The sequence below is a fragment of the Pelophylax lessonae genome (genome assembly GCF_965119305.1).
Source record: "Pelophylax lessonae genome assembly, chromosome: 5".
Taxonomy (NCBI): Eukaryota; Metazoa; Chordata; class Amphibia; order Anura; family Ranidae; genus Pelophylax; species Pelophylax lessonae.
The window spans coordinates 445,301,580-445,328,654 of NC_138772.1; the positions used below are offsets into that span (position 1 = coordinate 445,301,580).

Genomic DNA, 27,075 nt, shown 5'->3' on the forward strand with positions numbered 1-27,075 from the left:
GGACTGTAAGAAGATAATTTTATTTCCATGCACCACACAGAAATCCATGAACATAGGCATTAGGAACTGGGCCATTCATACGTTGACAACGTAGAACAAAGAACTAACCATCAAATATTTTCTGCAAAGTATATTTTTAAGGCCCGTACACACGTACCGATTGTCGGCCGTAAAGATTCGGCTGACAACCGATCGGCCGATTGTAGGCTTGTTAGTATGATGCTTCCGACAGCCGACAGCGCACTTTCGGCCGAAAAGAATCTGTCGTGCAAGCATTCAAATTTTTGTTGGCCAACACCAGAACGGCCGATTGTTCGCCAGTCAGTACAGAATTCGGCCGACAGACAGCAGATTTGCAAGACTGGGCATGCTCAGAAAAGAAAAAAGACCAGGAAAGTTAACCATCACATGACATCACTTCTGCAGTCGGCTGTTGTTGGCCGACAAAATTCGTGTGCAGTCTTTTGCAGTTTTCTTTTTTTTTTTTTTTTTTTTTTTTTTTAGATAAATGGACTTTATTAGATGTAGCACAGGACCCAGATTTCTTGAATTATCTTTTACTCTTCAAGCTGCTGGACTGTTCCTTTTTCTGAGACATAGATACCATCCAAGAATTTTCGGATATCCTTGTTCTTTACTGTGGTTGCTTGTTGGATCAAAGCAGCAGAGTTAGAAACGAGCTCAATGTCATTGCCTTCGAGGATAAGCTCATCTTTCTGGGCTTGAGACACGGCACAGACGACACCTGGTCTCATGCGTACTCTGCGGATGTATTTTTCACCCAAGAAGTTCCTGATCTCCACCAGGGATCCAGTCTCCTGAATAACTACGTTAATGGGAAAGTGAGCGTACACCGATCTCATCTTGTAACGAAAACCCAGTGTGACTCCTTTGATCATGTTTTGCACATGGCTGCAGATTGTGCGCACTGTGGCCAGCTCCTTTCTGTTACCCCACCATTTGTCAACAAGGAGCCTCTTCTTCTTTCTGCCCAGTAGACACAGCTCTACATTTATGTGGTTGAAGTTTTTCCTCAGAGTTCCTCTGGGCCCCTTCACAGTTACTGTGCGGCCCTTCAAGGAAATGGCAACCTTGTCAGGGATGTCAACAGTCTGGTTGCTGAGAATGGTCTTCATTCTCGCTGCTGACGGGGAAAAGGGCGTCTTTTGCAGTTTTCAACAGACACGACAGCCCTGGACAAAAGACGGCCGATCGTTCGGCCGACGATCAGTACGTGTGTATGGGGCTTTACTGAAAAGGATATGCTGTGGAGGGTCCAAAAGCCCACAGACTGGTTGTTGTCTACAGATTTATAAAAACAGAATAAGGTGATGTGTGCATCTTGTCTATGGTTTGCATTGCACTGGAACACCGATCATCCACATCAATCATAACAAATGGGAAGATTTAATAAAACTGGTGTACTCAGAATCTGGTGCAGCTTTGCATTGTAGCCAATCAGCTTCTAACGTTAGCTTGTTCAATTAAGCTTTGGCAATTAAACATGAAAGCTGATTTCTTTGCAGAGTTGCATCAGATTTGGCACTCTCCAGTTTTAGTAAATAGCCCCCACAGCGTTTAAACCACTTACAGTGATACACAGCACATTTGCAGAACTTTTCTGTTTTAAGTCATGTGATCTTACCAGTTACCGATGAATCGGGGGTCACTCTGTTCAATGTTAACGATGGTTCGGGGATCAACATAAAATCCAATAAGAACACCTCCTAACAAATAACCTGCCGCCGGACCAAGTGCACCCATGACGTACATGATTGCTGTGGAAATGCAATGCAAAGGATTAAAAATCATGTTAACAGTAAAAAGAGGAAAAGTGTAAAGACTCACGATAATTTAAATGCACAGCTCAGTCATTAAACAATTACCAGGTGACGTAACAGTGAAAATAAAGCAAACGCAAGGGACACCGAGAGATTTCCAAAAAGGATGAATTAAAAATTTGTATTTTTAATGAAAGCATAACTTATGATCATTTGGATTACTATGTGAGAATTATTTATTCTATTGTGTATAAACAACTTATTTATTTTGGTGTTCAACAAATGGTGCAGCTGTCCCCTGTCAGCTCTAAGGCCAGGAAATGAGTGATCACATGACTGCCGATCGCTCAGTTCTTGTTCTTCACTGAGCAGAGAGCGGTGACTGTCAATCATCGACTCTGTGCTCTGCCCTCCAGTGCTAACAGGAGCGCCAGGCTGTGGAGGGGGAGGGAGTGCCTGTGAGAGGCTGTGCCAGACTCTGGTCAGGCCTCTGGGTGGATACTGCCATTTTTGTTGGGATCCCTGCAGAGCCTTGACTAGCTCTGTGACGTCAGCTGACAGCGGGCTTTAGCCCACTGTCAGCTGATTCAAGGTCACAAGATTGCATTCCTGTGACCCAGAAGAGAAGTATAGCCATAGCCAAACAATTTTTGGTTATACTTTTCTTTTAATCCTAAACAAGCACTGTCAGAACAAGAAGAACAGTAGTTTTCAAAGGATAAGATAAAAGGACATCTTTCATAGCGCAAGGTCAGTAGTCAGAGATATCTGCAGCTTCAGTGCCGCATTGTGTTCAATGACTCAGCAATGTGCAGTTGTTTTATTCAGAACCCATGTTGCTATGTTCTAGTTCTGTATAGTCAAAGAGCAGATTTAACTGCTAGCAGAAGAAACAGTGATAGTTGTGATTATCCTGTATGAGGACACAGCTGCAGGCTTATTATGGCTGCTAACATTGCTTATGTTCCCATAATAGTATGCTACTGGAAATGTGGGCTGGTGCCGTTCTTCTATGTAAAGCCACTTGTGCTCTCCCTGTTCGGTCAAGGTTACATGCATTCCCAACTCTTCTACCAATGTACATCTACCAGTTGCTTCCACTTCTGTTTACACACACATATCGTGTACAACTCTATTTGCATTTGCTATTCTTAAGTGCAACTTTATTTGAGCCACTTGTAATAAATATATTGGCACTCTGTCTATATTTAGTTTCCTCTGTGATTAGTGGAACTGGAGCCTTTGAAGCGTCTACGGGATTTCACATATGGTTCATTCACAGCTATTGGACATTATTGCTTTAGCCCTGGTTCAAACCAGTGCAATTTGTCATGCGATTTGACAGTTCAAAATTGCATGACAAGTCACTATCCACTGCCAGTAATGGAACCGTTCAAATTGTTGCAACTCAAGCGACTTGTGACTTTGAAAAAGGGTCCTTCGTTACTTTTTTGCGATTTCATTGCAACGTGCATTGACTTCAATTGAATGAAGTTGCAAGCCACAATAAAATCGGAGATCCAAATCGCATTGATCTGCAACTTTGAAATCGCACTGAAGTAGCATGATTTCAAAGCTGTACTGGCGTGAACCAGGGCTAACTTGATTAAGCAATTTACATGAGACTTTTTATGCATAGGCTGAGCTTGGAAAATATGCACATACTGTATATCGGAATGTGTATGTGTAAACCTTGTTTTATGTTTGTGCTATCTAAATGTTACTGTATATTACACATTTGCACCAGAATGGGGGACTGGGTCTTTTATTGAGATTTATACCCCTGGTTTTAACCCTTGTGAACAAATATATGGGTATTTGTACTGATAAATATGCTGAATAATGAAAGTATTTTTTTTGTCTTCCCATTTCTTTAGATTAAATACTGTATGCATTTTTCTGATGTTATTTAATAAAATGCAGTTCTTTGGGGGGGGGGGGGGCAGTTCTTTGGGGTTGATTCACTTAAGGCAAATATACTGTTCACTTTGCAAGTGAAGTTGTACTCTGCAAGATAGATTTAATTTTTTTTCTTAACTAACTCTAGGCACCATAAATAAAGTGGAGGTTAATTTGCACAGTTTAAATATAACATTTCTTTTGAGTATGATTTATTCAGTTATTTTCAGCAGTAACAAACCACGAGAAGGTCTGGCTCGCAGTCTCCACTCTAATTCATCCCAAAGGTGTTCTATCAGGTTGAGGTCAGGACTCTGTACAAACCAGTAAACTTTTTCACCCCAAACTCGCGCATCCCTGTCTTTATTGACCTTGCTTTGTGCACTGGTGTGCAGTCATGTTGGAACAGGAAGGGGCCATCCCATACTGTTCCCACAAAGTTGGGATCATGAAATTGTCCAAAATGTCTTGGTATGCTAAAGCCTTAAGAGTTCCATTCACTGTAACTAAGCGGTCAAGCCCAACCCCTAAAAAACAACCCCACACCATAACCTCCCCTCCACCAAATGATTTGGACCAGTGCACAAAGCAAGGTCCATAAAGACATGAATCAGCGAGTTTGGGGTGGAAGAACTCGAATTCCGAAGCCAGGCCTTCTCGTGGATTTGTCCACTTTTTGTCCACATCCGTGCCTGACCTCACAAATGCACTTCTGGAAGAATGGTCAAACATTCCCATAGACACATTCCTAAGCCTTGTGGACAGCCTTTCCAGAAGAGATGAAGCTGTTATAGCTACAAAGGGTGGGCCAACTCAATATTGAACCCTATGGACTAAGACTTGAATGCCATTAAAGTTCATGTGCGTGTAAAGGCAGGCGTCCCAATATATATATATATATATATATATTTATTTTTTGCTTGCACATGATTAGGTGATGGAAGTCAACAGAGCTTCACTTATTCAGTAACCTCTTGCGCGAAATCCCTTGCATTTGCAAAGCGAACAGTCTAGATGTCTTTAGTATATCAACCCCATTGAGTCTGTTCAGACAGGGGTACTAAGGGTTTTTATTATTTTACCGGAAATCTGTAACCACTTTATATACGAGATGATCTTGAGTCATTTCTTTTCTGATATTAAATATACATCCAGTATTACTTAAAAACTAAGCTCACCTTTGTTCACCTTTTTTTTTTCTAAATTCTAGCTCCCCTATGTACCAATATAGCACTATTGCACTTCTTTTGCGAAAAACAAAACAGCGGTCCATTTATTCTACACATACTTTCTTCACTGTCCTGTTGGCTGTTTAAAAACACTGCTCCATACCCATTGTGGCTTCATAGTGAAACAGCCCTTTCACCCAACATTCCCTACTCTTAAGTGATTTATGGAACCCCTGGGACATATACACCTTATCTCCTCTGACACAGGCTTCACTTCTAGCCAGGAGAACCGTAATCAAGCACTCACAGGACTTTCCATAGATCGAAATCCATTTATTTCCACTGCATACCCTGGAAGCCATTAACCCAATGCTATCCATGAAATCACTTTGTGGACAAGGCTTAACAAAAGTCAAGGACTTCCTACATGACTCCAAACCCAAAACTCTAGAAGCCCTGCGTGAAGAGTTTAGTCTGCCTACATATACACTCGTCACCTGCTCCACAAACTTAGAGCTAAACATCCCACTCCCGAACTACACTTTTATCCCAAAGCTTGGGAATTCTAAAACTCACACAAACTGGTAGTAAAAGGTATATTTTATAGTCTCTTACAAAACAAGTCCTCCTTTCAAAAAACCTCAATCATGCAAAAATGGAAATCCGATCTCAATACTTCCTATTCCCCCAAACAAACAACCATCCGCACAGTATACAAATCATCCCACTGCATTAACCACTGAGAAAAGACGCTCAAAATCACTAACAGATGGTATTACACTCCTTTCAGACTAGTCAAATTTTCTCCCTCTATGTCACCTAAGTGCTGGAGAAACTGCGGGCAAATTGGTAGTCTATTAAACATTCTCTGGGGATGCCCTAACCTGACTAGTTTTTGGCGACAAGTATTTCTACTGTTGTCAAGGTTGACTGGAATACCTACCACTCCACACCGAGGCTTAGCACTCCTTAACGTGGGAATAGACAAATACCCATACCTCTTTTGCACAGTCATAACCCATATCCTTCTAGCAGCTCGCTGCATTATTCTTAGGAAATGGAAAACACAAGATTCCCCAAATGTTTCTGAGGTCATCAACATGGTCCAATTAAACTATTCATATGAACGCCTACGGGCAATCAACCCTCTCAAATAGGCATATTTTGAAACTTACCTGGCCACTCTGGTCACAGAACCAGCCAAATAATGGTTCCTCTACAGGTCCCTTCCTAACCTTCCTCCTCTGATATAGCTGTTATGGCTAACTTAATTTGTTTGGCAAAAATGTTCTATTGTTATATGCATAATGTGTGCTATCCATGTTTGTCCTTTACCAGAGATATCTCTGTAATGTATTGTGCACCATTCCTTGTTTCTAACCCCCTTTGTAAATCAAACAAAAACTATTGAACTAAAAAAAAACACTGTTCCATTACTTCTGTCTTACTTCCTGGACAGACGTTAGGTCATAACACAGGAAGGAGTTGACCAGCTGAGAGAAGATGATGCAGGGCATGTGCTAATGAGATCAGCTGGTCAACTCCTTCCTGTGTCGTGACCTACAGTCAGGTCTAGGAAGTAAAGCTGGATACACTCTATACAATTTAATTCGATTTTTCCTTTAGATTTACCAAAACCATATAATATGAGGCCAAACCTAAACACTTCCAATTTGTATGCAATCAGGCAGGCCCTTGCACTACATAGTTGAAGGTAAATCTAAAGGAAATCTAACAACAAAAGTTGTATAATGTGTATCCAGCTTTAGGCAGAAGTAATGGTGCAGTGCTTTTAAACAGTCATGAGGACAGTGAGGTACGCGTATGTAGAATAAATGTAAAGCTGTTTTGTTTTTGAAAAAGAAGTACATTAATGCTATATTGGTACATAGGGGAGAGGGAATTTAGGGAAAAAAGTGAACTTAGCCTTTAAAGGAGATTCCCAGGCTAATTTAAAGCTTTAACCCATTTTAGATAAAAAATGGCAGGTTATCTCCTTCCCCACACCAACTCTTCAAATGTTTCTTGAGGAACTGCAATTATATGATTCAGCTACTATGGCTACTATTCTCCAACCACTGAAATATGATGTTCATTAGTACAGAGTTCATGTACATGGCCTTGCGGTTCATGTACATGACATTATTTATTTCAACTGAAGGGTTTTCTTCAACATACAAGTCAACATGAATACAAACTCAACTTAAAGCAGCTTGGATTAACTACTTAGGCAACTGAAATGCAAAGTCAAATCAACTCAACTACAAGCGGTACTTGAAAACATACAATTACTTCTGAGTTTTTAGCTCAGCTACACAAGCCCATATAAAGATAGGATATAAGGCAAATGGGGATGGGCACATGCAGCAAACCTGCAGGTACAGCTTGTGTTTGCCACACTTCTGAGATCCTCCTAAAGTGCTTTTACAAGTGTTTCATATGACCTACTTCTAAACGTAAAGTTCCCCTATCAAGTGGTTAGAAAAAGTGCAAAAGTAGTACCCTGTGAAGAAAACAACTTTATACTTACCTTTTCATTGACTAGTTTGACGAGATTTTGCATTGATCCTATCCTGTACTTTCTAGTGTTTAGAACTGCATGCCCCCCACAGGCTTCTTTGCTACCACTTCAAGATCCCCATGTCACTGATGCGTCCTGCAGTTACTAGGATTCAGCAAGAGGGACCACAAGGCCAGGGGGGGGGGGGGATTGACATTTTGGAGGGACTCACTATTTAGAATAAGAAATCAGTGCTGGAAGCTCAGCTACATGAAGCTGTTTTCTTTTACCCCCCTCGACATTAACTTGTTTGGTTGGAAAACCAGTTCTGATATCAACAACTACCCATGTACACAAGTCCTTAAACTGATCATACACTAGTCGATTAGTCGATTTTCAAAACTTTTTTACAAACGATTCTCAGTACATTCAATGGCCTGAAGAATGTTGTTCAAATTTCCTTTGCTTTGGACCGAATGGAGTTTATTAACCACTTGCTCAGCTACATGCACTGGTACAAATCATTTGGTAGAGGGGGGATTATGGTGTGGGGTTGTTTTTCCAGGCGTTGGGCCTTGCCCCTTAGTTCGATTGAAAGGAACTCCTAAGGCATCAGCATACCAAAACATTTTGGAGAATTTCATACTATCAACTTTGTGGGAACAATTTGGGGATGGCCCCTTCTTGTTCCAACATGACTGTGAACCAGTGCACAAAGCAAGGTCCATAAAGACATGGATGAGTGAGTTTGGGCTGGAGGAAGTTTACTGGCCTGTACAGAGTCCTGACCTCAACCCAATAGAACACCTTTGGGATGAATTAGTGTGGAGACTGCGAGCCAGGCCTTCTCGTAGATTTATTACTGCTGAAAATAACTGAATAAATCATACTCAAAAGAAATGTTATATTTAAACTGTGCAAATGAATCTCCACTTTATTTATAGTGCCTAGAGTTAGTTAGGGAAAAAAAAAAAAATTTATCTTGCAGAGCCCTGACCTCAACCCGATAGAACATCTTTGGGTTGAATTAGAGTGGAGACTGTAAGCCAGGCCTTCTTGTCCAACATCAGTGCCTGACCTCACAAATGCGCTTCTGGAAGAATGGCCAAACATTCCCATAGACACACTTCTAGACCTTGTGGGCAGCCTTCCGAGAAGAGTTGAAGCTGTCATAGCTGCAAAGGGTGGGCTAACTCAATATTGAACCCTACGGACAAAGGCTGTGATGCCATTAAAGTTCATGTGCATGTAAAGGCAGGCGTCCCAAAACTTTTGACAATATAGTGTACTTAAGATGCCATTATAACCATACCGATATAATTTTAATAAAAATGTTTGGTGTTATTATTTTTTTTTTCATGTAAATGAGTTGTAAAGTCAGAGGGTTTTTTATCTTAATGCATTCTGTGCATTAAAATAAAAAAACCTCCTGTGTGCACCAGCCTCCCCAGCATCCCCTAATACTTACCTGAGCCCATCTCTGTCCAGCGATGTCCACGAGTCCCTCGGCCGCCCACTACTGATAGGCTGAGACACAGCCGTGGCGCCATTGACTCTGCGCAGCATTCAATCAACATCAGTTAGCCATTTAGGAGCAAGAGGGGCGGGGCCAAACGGCAGCTACGTGTCTGAATGGACAGAGGGAGCTGCAGCTTGGCTCGAGTGCCCAATAGCAAGCTGTTTGCTGTGGGGCACCCGACAGGAGGGAGGGACTAGGAGCAGCAATGAGGGACCTGAAAAGAGGAGGATCCAAATGCACAGAGGAGGTAAGTATAACATGCTTGTTATAAAAAAAAAAAAAAAACAAGACTTTACAATCACTTTAAGTACTAAAAACAGAGTAACTGTACTCAGTGTTAGTCCTTTCTGTAGCTTTGCTATAAACAGGAACAATCATGTAGCGTAGTCTAGGAAACTGCTGTGGATTTGTTACTGCTGAAAATAACTGAATAAATCATACTCAAAAGAAATGTTATATTTAAACTGTGCAAATTAACCTCCACTTTATTTATAGCGCCTAGAGTTAGTTAAGGAAAAAACATTTTGAAGGGTCTGGCATTTAATCACAGCATGTGTATTGTAATTTCTACAGCTTCAAATACTATTATCATTTCTCTGTATACATTTTTTTACTTTTTCAATTACCCCTCTCCAAAAAAAAATCTATATTGTATTTTGGAGTGATTCAATTATGTAAAAATTTTAGAATTTGCATTTTATTTTGGATGTTTAAAGTGCACACATCATGAAGGAATTATATAGGCGATCCATACTGACCAATGCTTTTAAGGATGTTCGTTCCTGGACTGTCATACTAAAACTTTGGCTTTAATGCTTTTTAAAACTCACTTGCTACCCAGCGTACGTATGTAAATGTCCTGGGCAGTAACCAGTTATACCAGGATCATGGCTGCTCTGATTTTTAACGCCGGCGGTCAGCTTTTCTATAAAAATTATCTGGGAAACTTTCCATCTGGACCATGGTAACCAGTCAGGTTGTAATTACAAAAAAAGGGGGGGGGGGGTAGAGGAGAGAAAAAATAAACTCTCCTCAAAAGAAGTAAACTAAGGACAAAGGGTATACTGGTGCAGTAGAATAACTTTGTTAATAGGTGAAAAAATCATTGATTCCAGATTGAACAAATACACACTCCTTATATAAAAACATACAAAATTAAAATCAAACACAGAAGTCACAGGGAGGTCTGCAATAACCAATCTCTACACTTAAGGTACTATACTGTGATTGTATAGATATCATCACCAACCAGTCAGGTTGGCTGCCCACTGAAGAGATGGAAGAATACCCATTCCTTCATCTCCTCTGTGATCAATGAAGCAAAAAGCGATGAGGATTTTGTCAATTCCCATTTCAGAGCTACCTTTTCCTAGCAGTCTCAGCCAGTGAAGCAGCTGATCAAACAAATGTATAATAATTGTCCACAGAAGCTCCGATGGGAAGATGGTAAAAAGAAATAACCCCATCCGCAGGTCACCATAAGAAACATGGACAAGGGAACAATACCTACAAGGAATAAAATGACCCCTACTGAAGAAGTCGAAGGCTATTGGTTAGCTCTGACGTAACGCATATAGGGGGCGGAGCCTGCATACCTGACGTTGTACTTTCCCTTTGTCCCAGCTGCATGTGTATCTGTCTGCATTGCGTGCACCGCTGAGTGCCGCTAAATGTGAGTACCTTTTACTATATCTAATAAAGACATTGGTATTCAGACGGAGAGCGCTATATATGTCCCCTTTGTTTTATATATACACCGATTTCTGAGTTTGATTGGAGTTCATCCATCCCCACCTGAGTGATCTATGTTGGGCTGTCCGAGAGAGCTAGGAGAGGATAATCCCCAGGCTGCTACAGCTGATATATGCGATCTTTGACCCTTTATGGGTCTGTGGCTGAGGTGAGAGACCAATCTAGCCAGTGGTGGGATATATGCACAGCGTTGTTTGTGAAGAAATTTTTATGATTTTCTTACCACCTTTGTTTTTTTTTTTTTACTACCTTGTTGGTAGTTTCTTCTTTTCACCTTTATTTGGGCACTTATGGACTTTATTTTAGACTCTTTTGATATTTATTATCACCTGTTTATATATTGATTAAGTATTTCTGGCGCAGCACTTTTATAGGTATTTGATCAAACAAATGTGTTTGATCAGTTGCTTTGAAAAAAAAAAAAAAAGAGAGTACCTGTCATGACCAAAGTAATCACAAGGGGTTTTCTTCATGCCCTGTGAAAGCAATAAAGCTAAATGAAATAAAATGTGTACAAAAATATTTAAAATAGAATAAATAGAAAAGAGAGAAAAAAAGTCAGCGCATAGAAAGAGCAGGCAGCTCTTGCGCATTTAAGAGCTGGGACATTAGGTCTAGCAATCTACAATGCCCTTTGGTGGAGAAGTTAATTTATGTTGGCTGTTATTTATTTATTTTTTTTTTGTTGGCTGTTATTTGAAAGTGATTGTAAAGTCTTGTTTTTGAAAAAAAAAAAGAAAGAAATAACAAACATGTCATACCCATGGGAGAACAGATGTACTGGCGGAGGTCAGAATTGTTTGTAAATTTTTTAGGAACTTTAGTGATTTATGTATTTGATAAATTGATGGAATTTTATTATATGTATTTATTCATTTCATTTGCACATATCTAATGAACTGATATAATTGTATACATGTATTTATTTATTTTATAATTTTACTTCTTTATTTGAGATGACATGTTTCGGGGACTCGCCCCTTCCTCAGGGATCTGAGGAAGGGGCGAGTCCCCGAAACATGTCATCTCAAATTTGGCGTTTATAATCTTTCCCCCATTGTTTCACTGATACTCCGTGTGTGGACCCTTGCTGTTTACACCATTTGCAATCTGTTGCTGCGTCCCCGGTCTGGCCGCTGACATCCGGTGACGTCATTAGCCGGTGCGGCTCAGGACACAGGAAGTGCTGGAGGAGCCGGCGAGCCCTGTGTGTGTGGCTGATCCTCCTGCGTGCACAGCGGTGTCACCACATCTAGCTCGAGCGGACGCCGTGGACTGCACCCTCCTCCTCTCCTCTGTGATGCACTCCCTGGTGTGATCCTTCACCTACATCACAGACAGCCCCTTACCATCGGCTTTCCTGGATACATCAGCAACAACACCAGCCACCCCTGTAGGTATTGTTCCATTGTCCATGTTTCTTATGGTGACCTGCGGATGCGGTTATTTCTTTTTTCCATCTTCCCATCAGAGCTTCTGTGGACAAGTTTTTAATCATTTTATCACATTAAACTGTGACATTGTATTCCAACATGTTTAGCCTTGGTGTATTTTTCTGTGCTGGTGAGCGCTAAAACTCCTTCTTTGTTCAGTGTTCCTATAGTGGTGACACACCAAGAAGAGGAGGAGTCAGGAACACTGGCGGGAGACCTCAGAAGAGGATAGGTATTGCACAGAGCAGGTAAATACTGTTTAACATGTTTGTTATTTAAAGCGGAGTTCCGGGCACACAAGTCATTTTTTACTAAACATACCCCCGGGACAGTCAGGGCTAGCACATTCCACAATGGCTAGCCTCTGATCTGTCCCGGTTCGCACTTACCTTTTAGAAGAAATACTTACTTATAAAATTTCTTCCACAGCGTTTCCATCTCTCTTGTGGGCAGCTGAAGCCGGCGCGGTCCTCTTCTGTGTCTTCTTCCGCGTCTTCTTGTCCCAGAATGCGCCTGCACCGGCCCCTCTCGTCACTTCCGGTGCGGCGCCGCATTCCTCCACAGCTTCTGGGCGTCGCCCGGAAATGACGAGCGGGGCCGGTGCCGTCGCATTGATTCCTGGGAGCTGTGACGTTCAGCTCCCAGGAATCATAGCGAGGCAGGAAGTGACGGGGTGAGCCGCGGCTCCGAGGGAGGAAGTACTCTGAGGTGAGTATCTTCGATCTTCAATTGCAAGGTAAGTAAACAAAAAAAAAAATAACTATCCAATTCCTTTTCAGGTGAGGCATACCTAGCGGAGGGGCACAAAAAAAATATTGTTTTTGTGCCCGGAACTCCGCTTTAAGAGGAAGAAAAATTACAAACTATTTAGGTATATGTCCTGATTTAGCCATTTATGTCCTAACAGAACCCATCTATGCTGATGTCTGTGTATTTGACTACCACAGTGACTAAACAAAAATGTAAAAAAGTAAGAGTGCTTTACTAGATTTTACAAAAGTCAATCCTAAACGTTACAAAAAATGTTAATAAAGTGACCTGTTTTTTAAGTTTGTAGCAAAAGTACACTTCCTCCTAGAACATTGCTGATTCGTATGTATCTACTGAACCATTTAGCAGTTCTGCAAAAAGTTGGCATTTGTACCCACAGCCGACTGAACTGAGAAATTTTCATTGTGTGACCTTGAAAAATTTATTCTCCTGCACAAAGAAATCAACCACTTATTTTTAGTAGGAATTCTAAAAGATATAATGGGCTTATTCACTAAAACTGCAAAAGTGCAGTGCCCATGGCAACCAATTAAATACAAAATATTTCCAAAGAAAATTTTTTAAAATGTATTATTTTTAGATATATTGGGGAATGATTGTTCTTCTTTTTTCCTTAAACAGGAAGTAAGAGGAACTCTCTTTGAAGTGAGACAGTTGTCTCCAGAACAAGTGTCCCCATTTGAAGACTTTCCCTCTCTTTTTGTGTTGGCAACAACTCAACATTTAGGAATTTCACTTGTTAAAAGGGTAAATGCAAAGTGTGAATCTTACCAAGGGGATATAGAAAGCAATAAAACCAGAAATGCTAAGCACCCCCCCCCCCCCCCCCCAATCAAAAAAAAAAAAAAATTTGCCTTAGATACACTTTAATTCAGGCCAGCAGAAAATAGACTCTCATTCATTGCTTTGGGCATCAGACTTGTTTGTTGGATGAGCCCATTATCATTATTTTTGCACTTAGCTCTTCATGGTGCATGGTTTAAATCTTATGGTATGTACACCTCTTCCTCGTCAACAGAAACAAATGTGTCTTTAGCACAGTATCTATTAAAGCGGAAAGGAATTTTACCTACAGTGACAATCAATATGCCTCTAATGCAGCTTTATTTCTACAGATGCTTTATTCTATTAGCATTCCCTAGTCATTCTCCCTAATTTCACATTAGCAAAGCTTATGTAGCACACAACCAAGTATTCAAGAAAGGACACATCAACCTATTATTTCGATCACGGTTTCCTATATGAATAACCTAAACAAATATGAAGTAGCGCAGTTAATGCCATCTGTTGAAGAGAAAAGATCTCCGAGGTCTAAAGATTTTTTCCAGAAAATAGAAAAATCTTCATAATTAACACCTCCACTGTTTAAAAAAAACGAATTATCACTTCCTTGAGATACCATTAAATAGCCTAATCTGGGCACCAGACCCTCCCTCTGACCAGGAAGAGAGTGTTGCTTTTAACTAGTATGTGGTTTTCTCAAAGTGGATGTAAAGCCAATTTATTCACATTTGTTGTTGACAGAATAGGATGGATTGAGGGGTTTACTTATGTTTGTGTCCATTTTGGGAAGAATTCACCCTCTCTTCACTTGGGAGGATTCACCCTTGAGGACTAAAAGTAAGGAAAAATCTGAAATTCTGAGTTGTCACAAAGTCAGGATTCGATCTTTCAAAATGATTGTATAGGGGTATATGTATATACACACACACATACACACATATAGGTGTGAAAGGAGCCAACCCCACCAGAAAAAAAAAGATCATATTTCTTAGAATTTTTAGTAGCGCAGGTATGGGGTTCCGCTCCTTTCACACCTATATGTGTGTATGTGTAAATATATATATATAAATATATATATATATATATATATGTGTGTGTGTGTGTATATATATATATATACCCCTATACAGAAGTTCAGATGTCATGCCTGCCACCAAAGACGCACAAAAAATGCCCAATAAACGCCTGCAACAAAAACGCCCAGGTGTGAAAGGAGCGGAACCCCATACCTGCGCTACTAAAAATTCGAAGAAATATGATCTTTTTTTTCTGGTTCTGGACATGCTACAGAGCTGAAACTTCACAGGTACACTTTTTAGACCCCCAGACACCAAATCCAAAGAAATCTATTTTTTTTTTCAATAATTTTTTCAATAATTGGCTCTCTATCAAAAACGACAATTTTTAAGAACTTTTTTTGTGTGATTAATAGTCCCTGGGGCATGACCCAGAACCCTAGGCACCTTTTAGGGGCATTTATTGGGTTTTAGGGCTTTAAAATGGTGTTTTCTGATTCCAGAAGTTCGGGTCCCATTGATTTCAATGGGGTTCTGGAATCCGAACCAAACTTTTGGGAAGTTCGGGTGTTCTGGTCAAACCGAACTTTTCAAAAGTTCGATCATCCCTACTACGCACCTAGGACACCCACCATTAGAGGTGATTTATTCTTCCAAAGCAAACACACCATTGCAAACTGGTACTGAACAGCAATCCAATGTTACTCTTCTCCCTCAGTTTCACTCCCTTACTCAGCTAATGTAAACCTAGTGCTCATGGAGAAGGGCAGGGGAAAGACAAGCAAGCATGCTGTGCTGGCACCCAACATCCTTCTTATCAACCAATTACATTAAATGGTTGTTAGGATCTTGGCAGCTGGAAGGTTGTAATGGGGCACATGAAAACTTGTGGCTTTGTGTAACTGAAAGGTAGGCTTAATCCTGGCTTGTATACAATTCTTGGGCAATTTTTAAGCATTTTGCCAAGGCACCCATGAAGAAACCTGAAGGCACCCAGGTTGCTTTTTCTACTTCACTAAAAGCAAAAAATAATGCAGTGGCTTCAGATATACAGTACTTTAAAGATGCGACAATGTTTTGTGAGCTATAGGGACGTGCATCTAAATTTCCCTTTCCTCTGAAGCCCAATCTGTGTTTGGATTGTGCTCCAGGGGCTAATGACAGGCTGTGAGGAAGTGATGTGATGCTTCGTCAATGCTTGTTTTTAACCCATTTTTGCTGACAAATGCACCTCTAATGCATTTGGCCATTTGCTTTGGGGGGTAGTGTTCAGCAGGCTTGCTGTCCACCGATTGCTACATGTCAGGTAAACTTTGCCGCGGCTGCAGGATATTTCTCTCCCCATCAGTAGCTGAGAAGGTATAACGTTTGTACCTGAGACAGAAGTAGGCCAGACTGAGAATCCTAGGCCTGGTTTACACTAGTGTGATTTCAAATGCAACTTCAGTCGCACAGAATGCATGACAAGGCAAATTATATTGTTTTCAATGGTGCCTGTCCACATCAATGCGACTCAGCAGGAATCAATTTGGGAAAAGATTCCTGTACTACTTTGGTGCTATTCCAGAGCAATATTGACCCTACAGAATAAACAAGCCTTATCAAAGTTGGATCCAAGTTGCATTCAAGTAGCACTAAATAATGGCACCGAAAGTCAGACCAAAATCATATTGCAGCAATGTAAACCTAGCCTAGGATTAACATTCATGTCAAATGATTCTTTAAGCTTATTTGTTTGGTTGAGGTTTACTAGGGCTACAATTATAGTAATCTCTTTGCTAGAAAAAGCTAAATTTTCAGAAACTGTTACAATACCAGAAAAAAATAAAAATAACAGTGTCAGATGTTTTTTGTGGTAAATTAAAAAAATTGCCCACAATCAGCACATCAAAAATCAGGGATACATGGCTAGCTTACACCATGTTTGATTGTCATGTGACAGCAAGGTGTATTTTTTACATTTGGGGTTTTTCTTCATGGGTTTAAAGTCCCTGGACCTAAGGGGTCAACTCATTTTCATTCTAGGCGTTGATCTAAAACAACAAATGCCATTATAATCAGCGTCTTTAGCATTTCAAATCTCCAAACTTTTAAGATTACAATTCTGTCCCCCTGACATAAATACTTTAGGTCAATGGTAATAGAGTGTTAAATGTTGCGTCTTTATCTTCTTTTTGTTTGTGTTTTTTGTTTGGTTAAAAGGTAACCCGTGCTTTTGCATTTTTAAATCATATGCACCACAGGAAGTAAGAGAATTTATCCCCAACTGTATCAAAAGTAGAAAAAAATGACATAAATGAACCAGTACAGCTGTTTGGACGTGTTATGTACATCCAAAGAGTGAACCTCTAATCACAAGCTAAAGGCTGTAGTAGCAGCAATCAGCCTGTGTGGGTTTTGTAGAGTCGGCGACCGACTTCAAAGTGAAAGTAATGCGGAAGCTCCATAGCTGCCGACCACTTTCACACAGCCAGCCGCGCGGTGCCACCTCCCCCTCACCACCCGCCACAGGCCCGCCCTCTTCCCGTTGTTTCTGGGCTGTCCAGTGAGACCGAGGCAAATCCATACCTCGATCTCACATGCAAACAAGTATGTATGTATATATATATATATATATATATATATATATATATATATACAGAAAAAGTACAGTAAAACTGCAGGAAAGGGCACTGGGGGGCAATGTAATGTGAATTTATTTTATTTTGAACTGTATCAGTGTGTTTGGTGTGTTTTACATTTGAATTTGCTGCCGGTTCCACCTCCCTGCGAACGTCACGTCGCAGGAGACGGAAGCCGGGGCACGGAGAGGATTGGGAGGAAGATCCGCTGCCGCATACCGCTCGCATACATCGCTGGATCCGGTGACAAGGTAAGTAACCTCTTTTACAGGATCCAGCGATGCTTCTGGTGGTACCCCGAGTGTGGCTCGGGGTTATCGCTTTTGGCTCTGAAATTTAACCCCGAGCCACGCTTGGGAATACCGCTAAGAAGGTTAAAGATCTGTGCACGAACTGACTGCTGCTCACAAACAGTATTCATGAATTAATAAAAGTATATATCAATAATCTAATTCATAATATATATATATATTTATATATATATATATATATATATAAATGAAGGCGGGCCATTGTTGGCCAGCCTGTATTTGTAGGAGGAGTCTAGGGGTTATATATTCCTCCTCCTTTGGCAGGCACATGTTTGGTTGTTTCCTTCTGCTTCTCTCCCACCCATATCCCACCCCTTTTTTACTATTTCAGACACCTGTATACCTAGAGTATGCCCTCTTTTAGGTATACTGACCAGCATGGCTTTGGCACACCTCAGGTCGTGGTAGTTACAGATATCGCATTAATCTTTGAAGACTCAGACTACAAATATATATATTAGTGCTGCAACAACGCGTCAACGTAATTCGATTACGTCGACTACGGAAATACATCGGCATGCGTGAAAGGCGTCGACACGTCACACTCATCTCGCATGTAAATGGTGGTAATGGCGGTGGTAAATGGTGGTAATGGCGGCTTCTGCTCCTGGGGGAGAAAGTTCCAGCAGTCTACCACAAAAAGCTAGACCATGATCATCAAGGGTATGGGAATTCTTTAAACAGAGGCCAGATAAAATGGTCCTTTGTTCCCTTTGCAAAACCGAAGTGGTGTACCAAGGCAGCACAACTGCAATACATGAGCACCTCAGAAGAAAACATCCTGGCGCTCTCCGACCTCAAAAGGACGAGCCATCTTTGTAAGTAGTACTATTATTATCACATTTCACATACAATTAATATATGCTAGCTAGGTAATAATTACCGATACATCATTTATTGGTGCATGCTCAGGGCCAGGGTACCCATTTGTTGCTGCTTTGCTTTGATTTAAGCCAGCTCACAAGGCACTTTGCAGCCCTCAGTGTCTTGCTGATCTGGGGATCCCTCAAGGCATGGTTGATAACTGCAATCTGACCAGCACACCTGGGAGAAGAGATGCCATGCTTTTCTTCCAAAATACGCAGAGCAGTGACAACATTTGCACTGCAGCATTATGCAACTACAACATTGGCCATGGAAATCTCAAACTTCTCAGCTGCTTTTTCTACTAGAAAAAATACAATTAATATTGTAATCAAACAATTAATCATATTAAACATAATTATTAGAGCCCATTCACACTGCCGCGACTTGTCAGGCGACTTGTCAGCCTGACAAGTCGCGGTATGTTGCGGTCCATTGAGTAGTACAGGACCCGTTCTAATAGAAGTGACACAAGTCGCTCTGACTTAGAAAAAGGGTCCTGTACTACTTTGGGGCGACCTCGGAGCGACTTGCATAGACTTCAATTATGTGAAGTCCCTGCAAGTCGCGCCGAGGTCGCGGTGCAAAGCGGTGCACGCGACTTCGCAGGTCGCACCCGAAGTCGTGCCGCTTCAGTGTGAACCGGCACTTAATCACATTCAGTTCATTTAAAAATATGCAGATTTACTACCCTCTTTGATATACAGTACAATACATTATTGTTAGCATTGAGCATTCATAGATTTCATGTTTAAATTGGTTCCTAATGTTATTAATTATTATTTTTGTGTTTGTTGTTTTTTCTCAGGAAGAGGCAAAGCTATGTACAAGATTTATTCTTTCATTAAAAGGATGTCACTGTTTGCACACCCCAAATGGCCATTACACTTACCAATAGCATACTATTGTAGATGGTCAAGGATTTCATGAGATGATCAACACGTTTTACCCAGGATACACATTTTCCTCCAGGTCCCAGTTCACTATGCTGATGGAGAAGAAATATAAGGAGAATTTTCAAAGATTGAAAGCGTCACTCAAAGAGGTGAAATCCAAAATAGCTCTGACCACAGACGCATGGACCAGTTTTGCCACAGAGGCATACTTGGGTGTCACATGCCACTTCATTAATGAAGATTGGAAGCTTACATCGTACAATCTGACCACTATGCCATTTGAAGATCGGCACACAGCTGAAAACATTACTAAGTGGGTGGAAAAAGCAGCTGAGAAGTTTGAGATATCCGTGGCCAATGTAATTGTAGTTGTCCATGATAATCCTGCAAATGTTGTCGCTGCTCTGCGTATTTTGGAAGAAAAGCATGGCATCTCTTCTCTCAGGTGTGCTGGTCATACATTGCAGTTAGTTGTCAACCATGCCCTGAGGGATCCCCAGATCAGCAAGACACTGAGGGCTGCAAAGTGCTTTGTGGAACATTTTAAAAAAAGTGAGCTGGCCACTACAAAGCTTAAAGCGGAATTCCGGGCACAAAAACATTTTTTCAATGAACATACCCCCGGGACAGTCAGGGCTAGTACATTCCACAATGGCTAGTCTCTGATCTGTCCCGGTTTGCACTTACCTGCAAGAAGAAATCCTCACTTATAAAATTTCTTCTCCAGCGTTGCCATCTCTGTTGTGGGCAGCTGAAGCCAGCGCGATCCTCTTCTGCGTCCTCTTCCGTGTCTTCTTCTCCCAGAATGCGCCTGCACCGGCCCCTCCCGTCACTTCCGGTGCGGCGCCGCATTCCTACACAGCTTCTGGGCATGCCCAGAAGCTGTTTAGCAGGGAATGCGGCGTCGCACCGGAAGTGACGAGCAGGGCCGGTGCCGTCGCATTGATTCCTGGGAGCGATGACGTTCAGCTCCCAGGAATCATTGCAAACCAGAAGTGGCGGCGCGGGCCGCGGCCACAGAGGGAGGAAGTGGAAAATAGGTGAGTATTTCTTTCTACAATTACAAGGTAAGTAAAAAAAAAATAATCCTAACTGTCCAATTCCTTTTCAGCTGAAGAAGAACAAGTGGATAGCCACAAAATCGATTAGGTCGATTTTGTGCCCGGAACTCCGCTTTAAAGCAAAGCAACAACAAATGGGTACCCCTGATCATGCACTAATAAATGATGTACCCGTAAGATGGAACAGTACTTTACACATGATCAGCCGCCTGCTTGAACAGAGGTGGCCTGTGACTGCAACACTTTCCGATCCTGATGTCACACCACAAGGGAAGCGCTTCCTGGATTTAAAACATGATCAGTGGAGCTTACTTGAGGAAGTGGAACAAGTCCTGAGTAGCGTTGAGCGAACCCGGACTGTATTGTTCGGGATCGTACCAGACTTTTTTTCTCCACCTCATCTAATCAGAGAACGTCTTGTATTCACATCTATACATACAGTAAGGCGTTCTGTGAATGGCGGCAGTGGTCAGTGTGCAGAAGAGAAAGTGCTTTAATTGAGGCTTTTTTTATCTGCCTTGACTTTAGCTTGAACAACCAATTTCCCGTTCAAAGCATGTTTGGTCACAGCTATGCTGAAATTAAAAAGACTCGCAGGAAACAATGGAATTTTCCCTAGCAGAGCAAAAAATGGTCTCCTTGCTAATGACAATAGGGTAGTGTAGGAGTAACGACAAATCCTTTATATTATAAAACCATGTTCCCAGAACATCTCTTTGCTATCAGTGTAACAAAATAGCAACTGGTATAGAATAGTTTAATATAGATTTTGAAACCTTAAATTGTATTTCCATCATTGCAGACAAATTCATATAACACCTACTTTATATTTGTTCCTTGTTCCCTTTTAGACAGTATAACTTAAAAGAAAACTATTTAAAAATGAATGCTTAACTTTTTACTTGCTTTTTAATTGCCTAAAAATACCTACCCTTTTATGTAGGGGCTGGAGAGTTTTGTTTCCTATAATACACCCTGTCTGTTCTGCGCTCAGAACTTCATTATCGGCTGTAAAATAAATCTGCACACTCTGTCCTAACAAAGAGTTCAAGATCTCAAAGCTTGGGTAATATATACTGTATGGTAATGCACTTAAAGCGGAGTTCCACCCAGTGAACGTTTTTTTTAATAAAAATACCCCCGGGACAGTCAGGGCTAGTGCATTCCACAATGGCTAGCCTCTGATCTGTCCCGGGTTGCACTTACCTTTTAGAAGAAATACTTACCTTGAAAATGTATTGTCCAGCGCTGCCATCTCAGGTGTGGGCAGCTTGAAGCCAGCGCGATCCTCTTCTGTGTCCTCTTCCGTCTTCTTCGGTCCCACGATGCACTGCACCAGCCCCGCCGTCACTTCCGGTGCCGCAGCGTCATCCCTGCACAGCTTCTGGGCATGCCCAGAAGCTGTTTTGCAAGGTATGACGGCGCCTGTACCGGAACTGACGTCGGGGCCGGTGCAGGCGCATTGATTCCTGGAAGCGATGACGTTCAGCTCCCAGGAATCATTGCATGCCAGGAAGTGACGACTCGCCACGGCCGCAAAGGGGAGGAAGAGGAAGTAAGGTAAGTATATTTTCTTCTAAATGAGGTAAGTAAAAAAAATAAATAAATTGCGATTATCCATTTGTTTTTCAGGTGACCCGGAGCGAGAAGATGGAGGTAAGTATAGTTTTAGGGTGGAACTCCACTTTTAACTGTCCCCTAGCCGGCCTCTTAATTTCACATTTAAACTGGCCATACATGGTTCAAATTTCATCTGATTCCTGCTGAATCAGCCAAAATTCAAGCCGTAGATGGACCTGCAAGCCACATCAGGGCCACCACCAATGAAAACATTGGATGCCTTAGGCTCTGTTTACATACTGGCGTCTCAGGTCGCTGGAAGATTCGCTGCAATTCTGCCCACGATCCCGAATCATTGCAAATTGTGGGATGCCTGTGCAATTCCCGTAACTTGCAATGGTACCCCAAACGCGGCTTGATTTTGCCGCGATTGTAGCCCGACAAATCGCTGTAAAATTGTGCACCAATATTATTAAGCCCTTCCCTGCCAATGGCATTATTACAGTAACAGTGCATATTTTTAGCACTGATTATTGTAGTAATGTCACTGGTACCCTCAAAAGTGTCAAAAATATCGGTTAGGGGTCCTACCTGTCCACCGCAATGTCGCAGTTCTGCAAAAAATCGCAGATCGCCGCCATTACTAGTAAAAAAAAAAAAAAACAATCAAAATTACATAAATATTTCCCGTAGTTAATAGACACAATAACATTTGCGCAAACTAATCAAAATATGCTTATTGTGATTTTTTTTTTTACCAAAAATATGTAGCAGAAAACAAATTGGCCTAAAATGTTAAAAAAAATCTTTTTTTTTTTTTTTTAAATGTCATATAGCAGAATGTGAAAAATATTGATTTGGTTTTTTTTTTCAAAATTGTCGCTCTTTTTTTGTTTGTAAAGCAAAAAATAAAAATCGCACAGGTGATCAAATACCACCAAATGAAAGCTCTATTTGTGGGAAAAAAAGGACATCAATTTTATTTGAATACAGCAACGTACGACCGCGCAATTGTCCATTAAAATAACACAGTGCCGAATCGCAAAATAGGGCCTGGTCATTAAGCAGCAAAATCTTCCGGTCTTAAAGTGGTTAAATGTGAAATTAAGAGACCGACTACTGGACAGTTTAAATGCATTACCATACAGTGTATATTACCTAAGCTTTGAGATCTTAAACTCTTTGTTAGGACAGAGTGTGCAGATTTTACTGCGACAATCATGGCAAAATCGTGCCGCGTTTAGGGGGCCATTGCAAGTGACGGGAATCGCACGGGCGACCCGGATTTGCAATGATTCAGGATCTTGGTGATTCTGCCCACGATCCAAGATGCCAATATGTGAAAGGAGCCTAACTGCTGATTCTAGTCTTGCCTGAATCTTGGTATGGGGATGTAATAGGGTGGTGTGGGGTTTGCATGACTTGATTATGTTAAAAATAGGGCAAAGTGCTAAAGAGATTCTGGGTTTTTTTATTTTTTTTCCCCTTTTTTCTACATTTTAATGTGATGAATACTATGAGATACCGGTTGTTCTACTTCATAATGAAGTATATGTATGTGCTTTGGTATGTTGCACAACAGACTGTGCCTCATATTATGTGTTGAGCATTATTAACAAATTTGTGTTTTTAAATTAGTGTTAATTTAGATTAACTATAGTTGTAATAGTTGGGTTGTGGAAAATTCTTAGCTGAATGGTGATTGCATCCAAACAGACGTAGTCACTGTTCAGGTATTCAGACAGCCAGGTGCATTGTCGCTGTCTGAATACAATAGCTGGCAGTGCAGATTCCCCTGTCTAAGCTGTTGAGTATGGATGGAGGAATCTATTGATCAAAATGTGTATGGCTAGTCTTTGTTTTATAATGACTAATAGAAGCTGCCTATAGAGTCCGGTGTATAAACCTGCTCCAGGGAAACAACTAGAAAGGTAAGAAATATAATTTTTCAATTATTTTGAGATACAGTAGTTAATCAGGTTGAAAAAAAAGCACAAGTCCATCTAGTTCAACCAATAAAAAATACAAAAAAGAAAACACAACCATACAATCCCATATACACAATCCTATACCCGCAGTTGATCCAGAGGAAGACGAAAAACCCCAGCAAAGCATGATCCGAATTGCTATAGCAGGGGGAAAAATTCCTTTCTGATCCCCCGAGAGGCAATCAGATCCCTGGATCAACTTTACCTATAAATGTTATTACCCAGTTATATTATTTACACCTAGGAAAGAATTCAGGCCTTTTTTAAAGTAATCTACTGAGCTGGCCAGAACCACCTCTGGAGGGAGTCTATTCCATATATTCACAGCTCTTACGGTGAAGAAACCTTTCCGTATTTGGAGACTAAATCTGTTTTCCTCTAGACGTAAAGAGTGCCCCCTTGTCCTCTGTGATGACCTTGAAGTGAATAACTCAACACCAAGTTCACCATATAGATCCCTTATGTATCTATACATGTTGATCATATCCCCCTAAGTGCCCGTTCACATACGAGCGACGCTACTTCGCACCGCAACCTCCGAGGTCGCGGTGCGAGCAGCACGCCGCGACCTCGGAGCGGCCGCCACGGACTTCATAACATTGAAGTCTATGGCGGTCGCCTCCTGGTCGCCCCAAAGAAGCTCCAGACCCTTTTTCTAAGTCGGAGCGACTTGTGTCGCTCCTATTAGAACGGGTCCGCAGCTTCCCTATGGGAGGCGACCTGCGGCGACCAGGTCGCCTCACAGGTCGCCTCAGTGTGAACCGGGACTTAATCTCCTCTTCTCAAGAGAGAATAAATTCAGTTCCTCTAATCTCTCCTCATAGCTGAGCTCCTCCATGCCTCTTACACTACACAGACGTGTAGAGTACACACAGTGGTAAATGACACCCCCTCCCTCCCTCCATATCCTGCTATTACTAAACACTATACTGTGCATCTGGAAAGTATTCACAGCGCTTCACTTTTTCCACATTTTGTTATGTTATAACCTTTTTCCAAAATTTAATAAATTCATTATTTTCCTCAAAACTCTATAAACAATATGTGAAAGAAGTCTGTTTGAAATCTTTATAAATGTATTAAAAATAACAAAATGAATAAAAATCACATTTACATAAGTATTCACAGCCTTTGCTCAAAACTTTGGATTAAAAAAATACAATATAGATTAGAAAAAAAAAAATACAGTGGCATGATATATGTGATTTATGTGAATGAATTATGGTAAAGAACAATTCTCTGTTTAGTATCACCCTAAATAATTGAATGCATTTTAAATGCATCTAGCGTACTTGAATTTGCCATCGAATTAGCTTCTTGCTATTCCTTTTACAGCAACATTCAGAATGGGAGAAGGAGGGACAGGACTGAAATTCAATCAGGCGTGGCACATGAAAATGTTCGGACATGCTTACAAGAGGAGAGAGAAAAGAGATGACCTTCTTTTTCTCCTGCTGCTCTTTCACTGTCCAGTCAGCGAACTTTTGGTGTAGAGAAGACAAATTGTATCTCTTTTCAGTCTATAACTGTAACAGAGAAGGTGGTATCATCCCCCTGTCTGCGCTGCTTGGCAGGGCTATGTAATTCCCACAACTGGATGGAAAGTCAAATATACAAATACTTTGGCAAGTAAAATATCTTTTATGTTTTTATAAAAAAACATTTGAAAGACAACACTTTCCCTTTAAGAGCCCATTCAGACTAGCGCGACACGACTTTGGGGGGCGACCTACGAAGTCGCGTGCACCGTTGTGCACCACGACTTTGGCGCGACTTGCAGAGACTTCACATAATGGAAGTCTATATAAGTCGCTCCGAGGTCGCCCCAAAGTAGTACAGGACCCTTTTTCTAAGTCGGAGCGACTTGTGTCACTCCTATTAGAACGGGTCCTGTACTACTCAATGGACCGCGACCGAGCGCGACTTGTCAGGCTGACAAGTCGCCTGACAAGTCGCGCTAGTCTGAATGGGCTTTTACTCTTAGTTATTATTATTATTTTATTGGATTTATAAAGCGCCGACAGTTTGCGCTGCACTTTACAACATGAGGGCAGACAATTACAACATAATTTAACACAGTAGGTTACGATGCATTCACCATTTGTTTTTCTATAATATCTCCACTACCCTTCTATATGGTAACATCCATTAATGTTCATTATTTTAGCTTAGCCATTATCACACTTCTATCAGACTAACATCCAATATTTTATCATAGCGAGCCATTAATGGCAAAAGGAAAGGAGATTTGTTATATTTTAGTTCTATTGACAGAGCACTTAGTAAATGTCATTCCACTCAGACAGAGATAAAAATACACAACGACTGATTTGTGCTCTGTGAAAAATAAATCCTCCTAATTTAAGGATAAATCTCAGAAATGTCATTGCAAGGGCAGCTACATTATAGTCTGACCTAACTTACATTCTATAACTGCACATTCAGGTGGAGTCAATAGCAAAGCCAAAACTAAAATGTAATTCTGTACATACAGGTACAACTCATAAAATTAAAATATCATCAAAAAGTTATTTTATTTCAGTAATTAAATTAAAAAAGTAAAACTCATATATTTTATATAGGTACATTACACACAGAGTGATATATTTTAAGCATTTCTTTCTTTTAACCACTTTACCACCGGAGGATTTTGATGTCTTACGTCCAGGCCACTTTTTGCGATTCGGCACTGTGCGACTTTAACTGACAATTGCGCGGTCATGCAACGCCGTACCCAAACAAAATTTATGTCTTTTTTTTCCCACAAACAGAGCTTTCTTTTGGTGGTATTTGATCACCTGTGCGATTTTCATTTTTTGCGATATTAATTTAAAAAAGCGTAAATTTTGAAGAAATAACAATATTGTTCTACTTTGACAGTTAAAAAATATCCAATATATTCAATTTTTGTCATATATTTAGGCCAAAATGTATTTAGCTACATGTCTTTGACAAAAAAATTCTCAATGAGCGTATTTTTAACCGCTTTATGACCGGAAGGTTTTACCCCCATTCCTGACCAGGCCATATTTTGCGATTCAGCACTGTGTTACTTTAACGGACAATTGCGCAGTCATGCAATGCTGTACCCAAATTAAATTTATGTCCTTTTTTTCCCCACAAATAGAGCTTTCTTTTAGTGGTATTTGAT

At 40.9% G+C, this 27,075-nt stretch overlaps 2 protein-coding genes across 2 annotated transcripts in view; both read right to left on the reverse strand.

Moving 5' to 3' along the window:
* Positions 1-27,075, reverse strand: part of SLCO5A1 (solute carrier organic anion transporter family member 5A1) — a 140,919-nt gene that overhangs the window by 77,854 nt on the left and 35,990 nt on the right. The window contains exon 2 of the mRNA XM_082259564.1: positions 1,646-1,778. Within this exon, the coding sequence (XP_082115690.1) occupies positions 1,646-1,778 (133 nt within the window). The remainder of the gene's footprint in view (positions 1-1,645; positions 1,779-27,075) is intronic.
* On the reverse strand, positions 543-1,162 carry LOC309556975 (large ribosomal subunit protein uL6). Its single transcript, XM_082259565.1, has one exon. It carries the CDS (start codon positions 1,134-1,136, stop codon positions 558-560), a length of 579 nt encoding a protein of 192 aa, XP_082115691.1. The 5' UTR covers positions 1,137-1,162; the 3' UTR covers positions 543-557.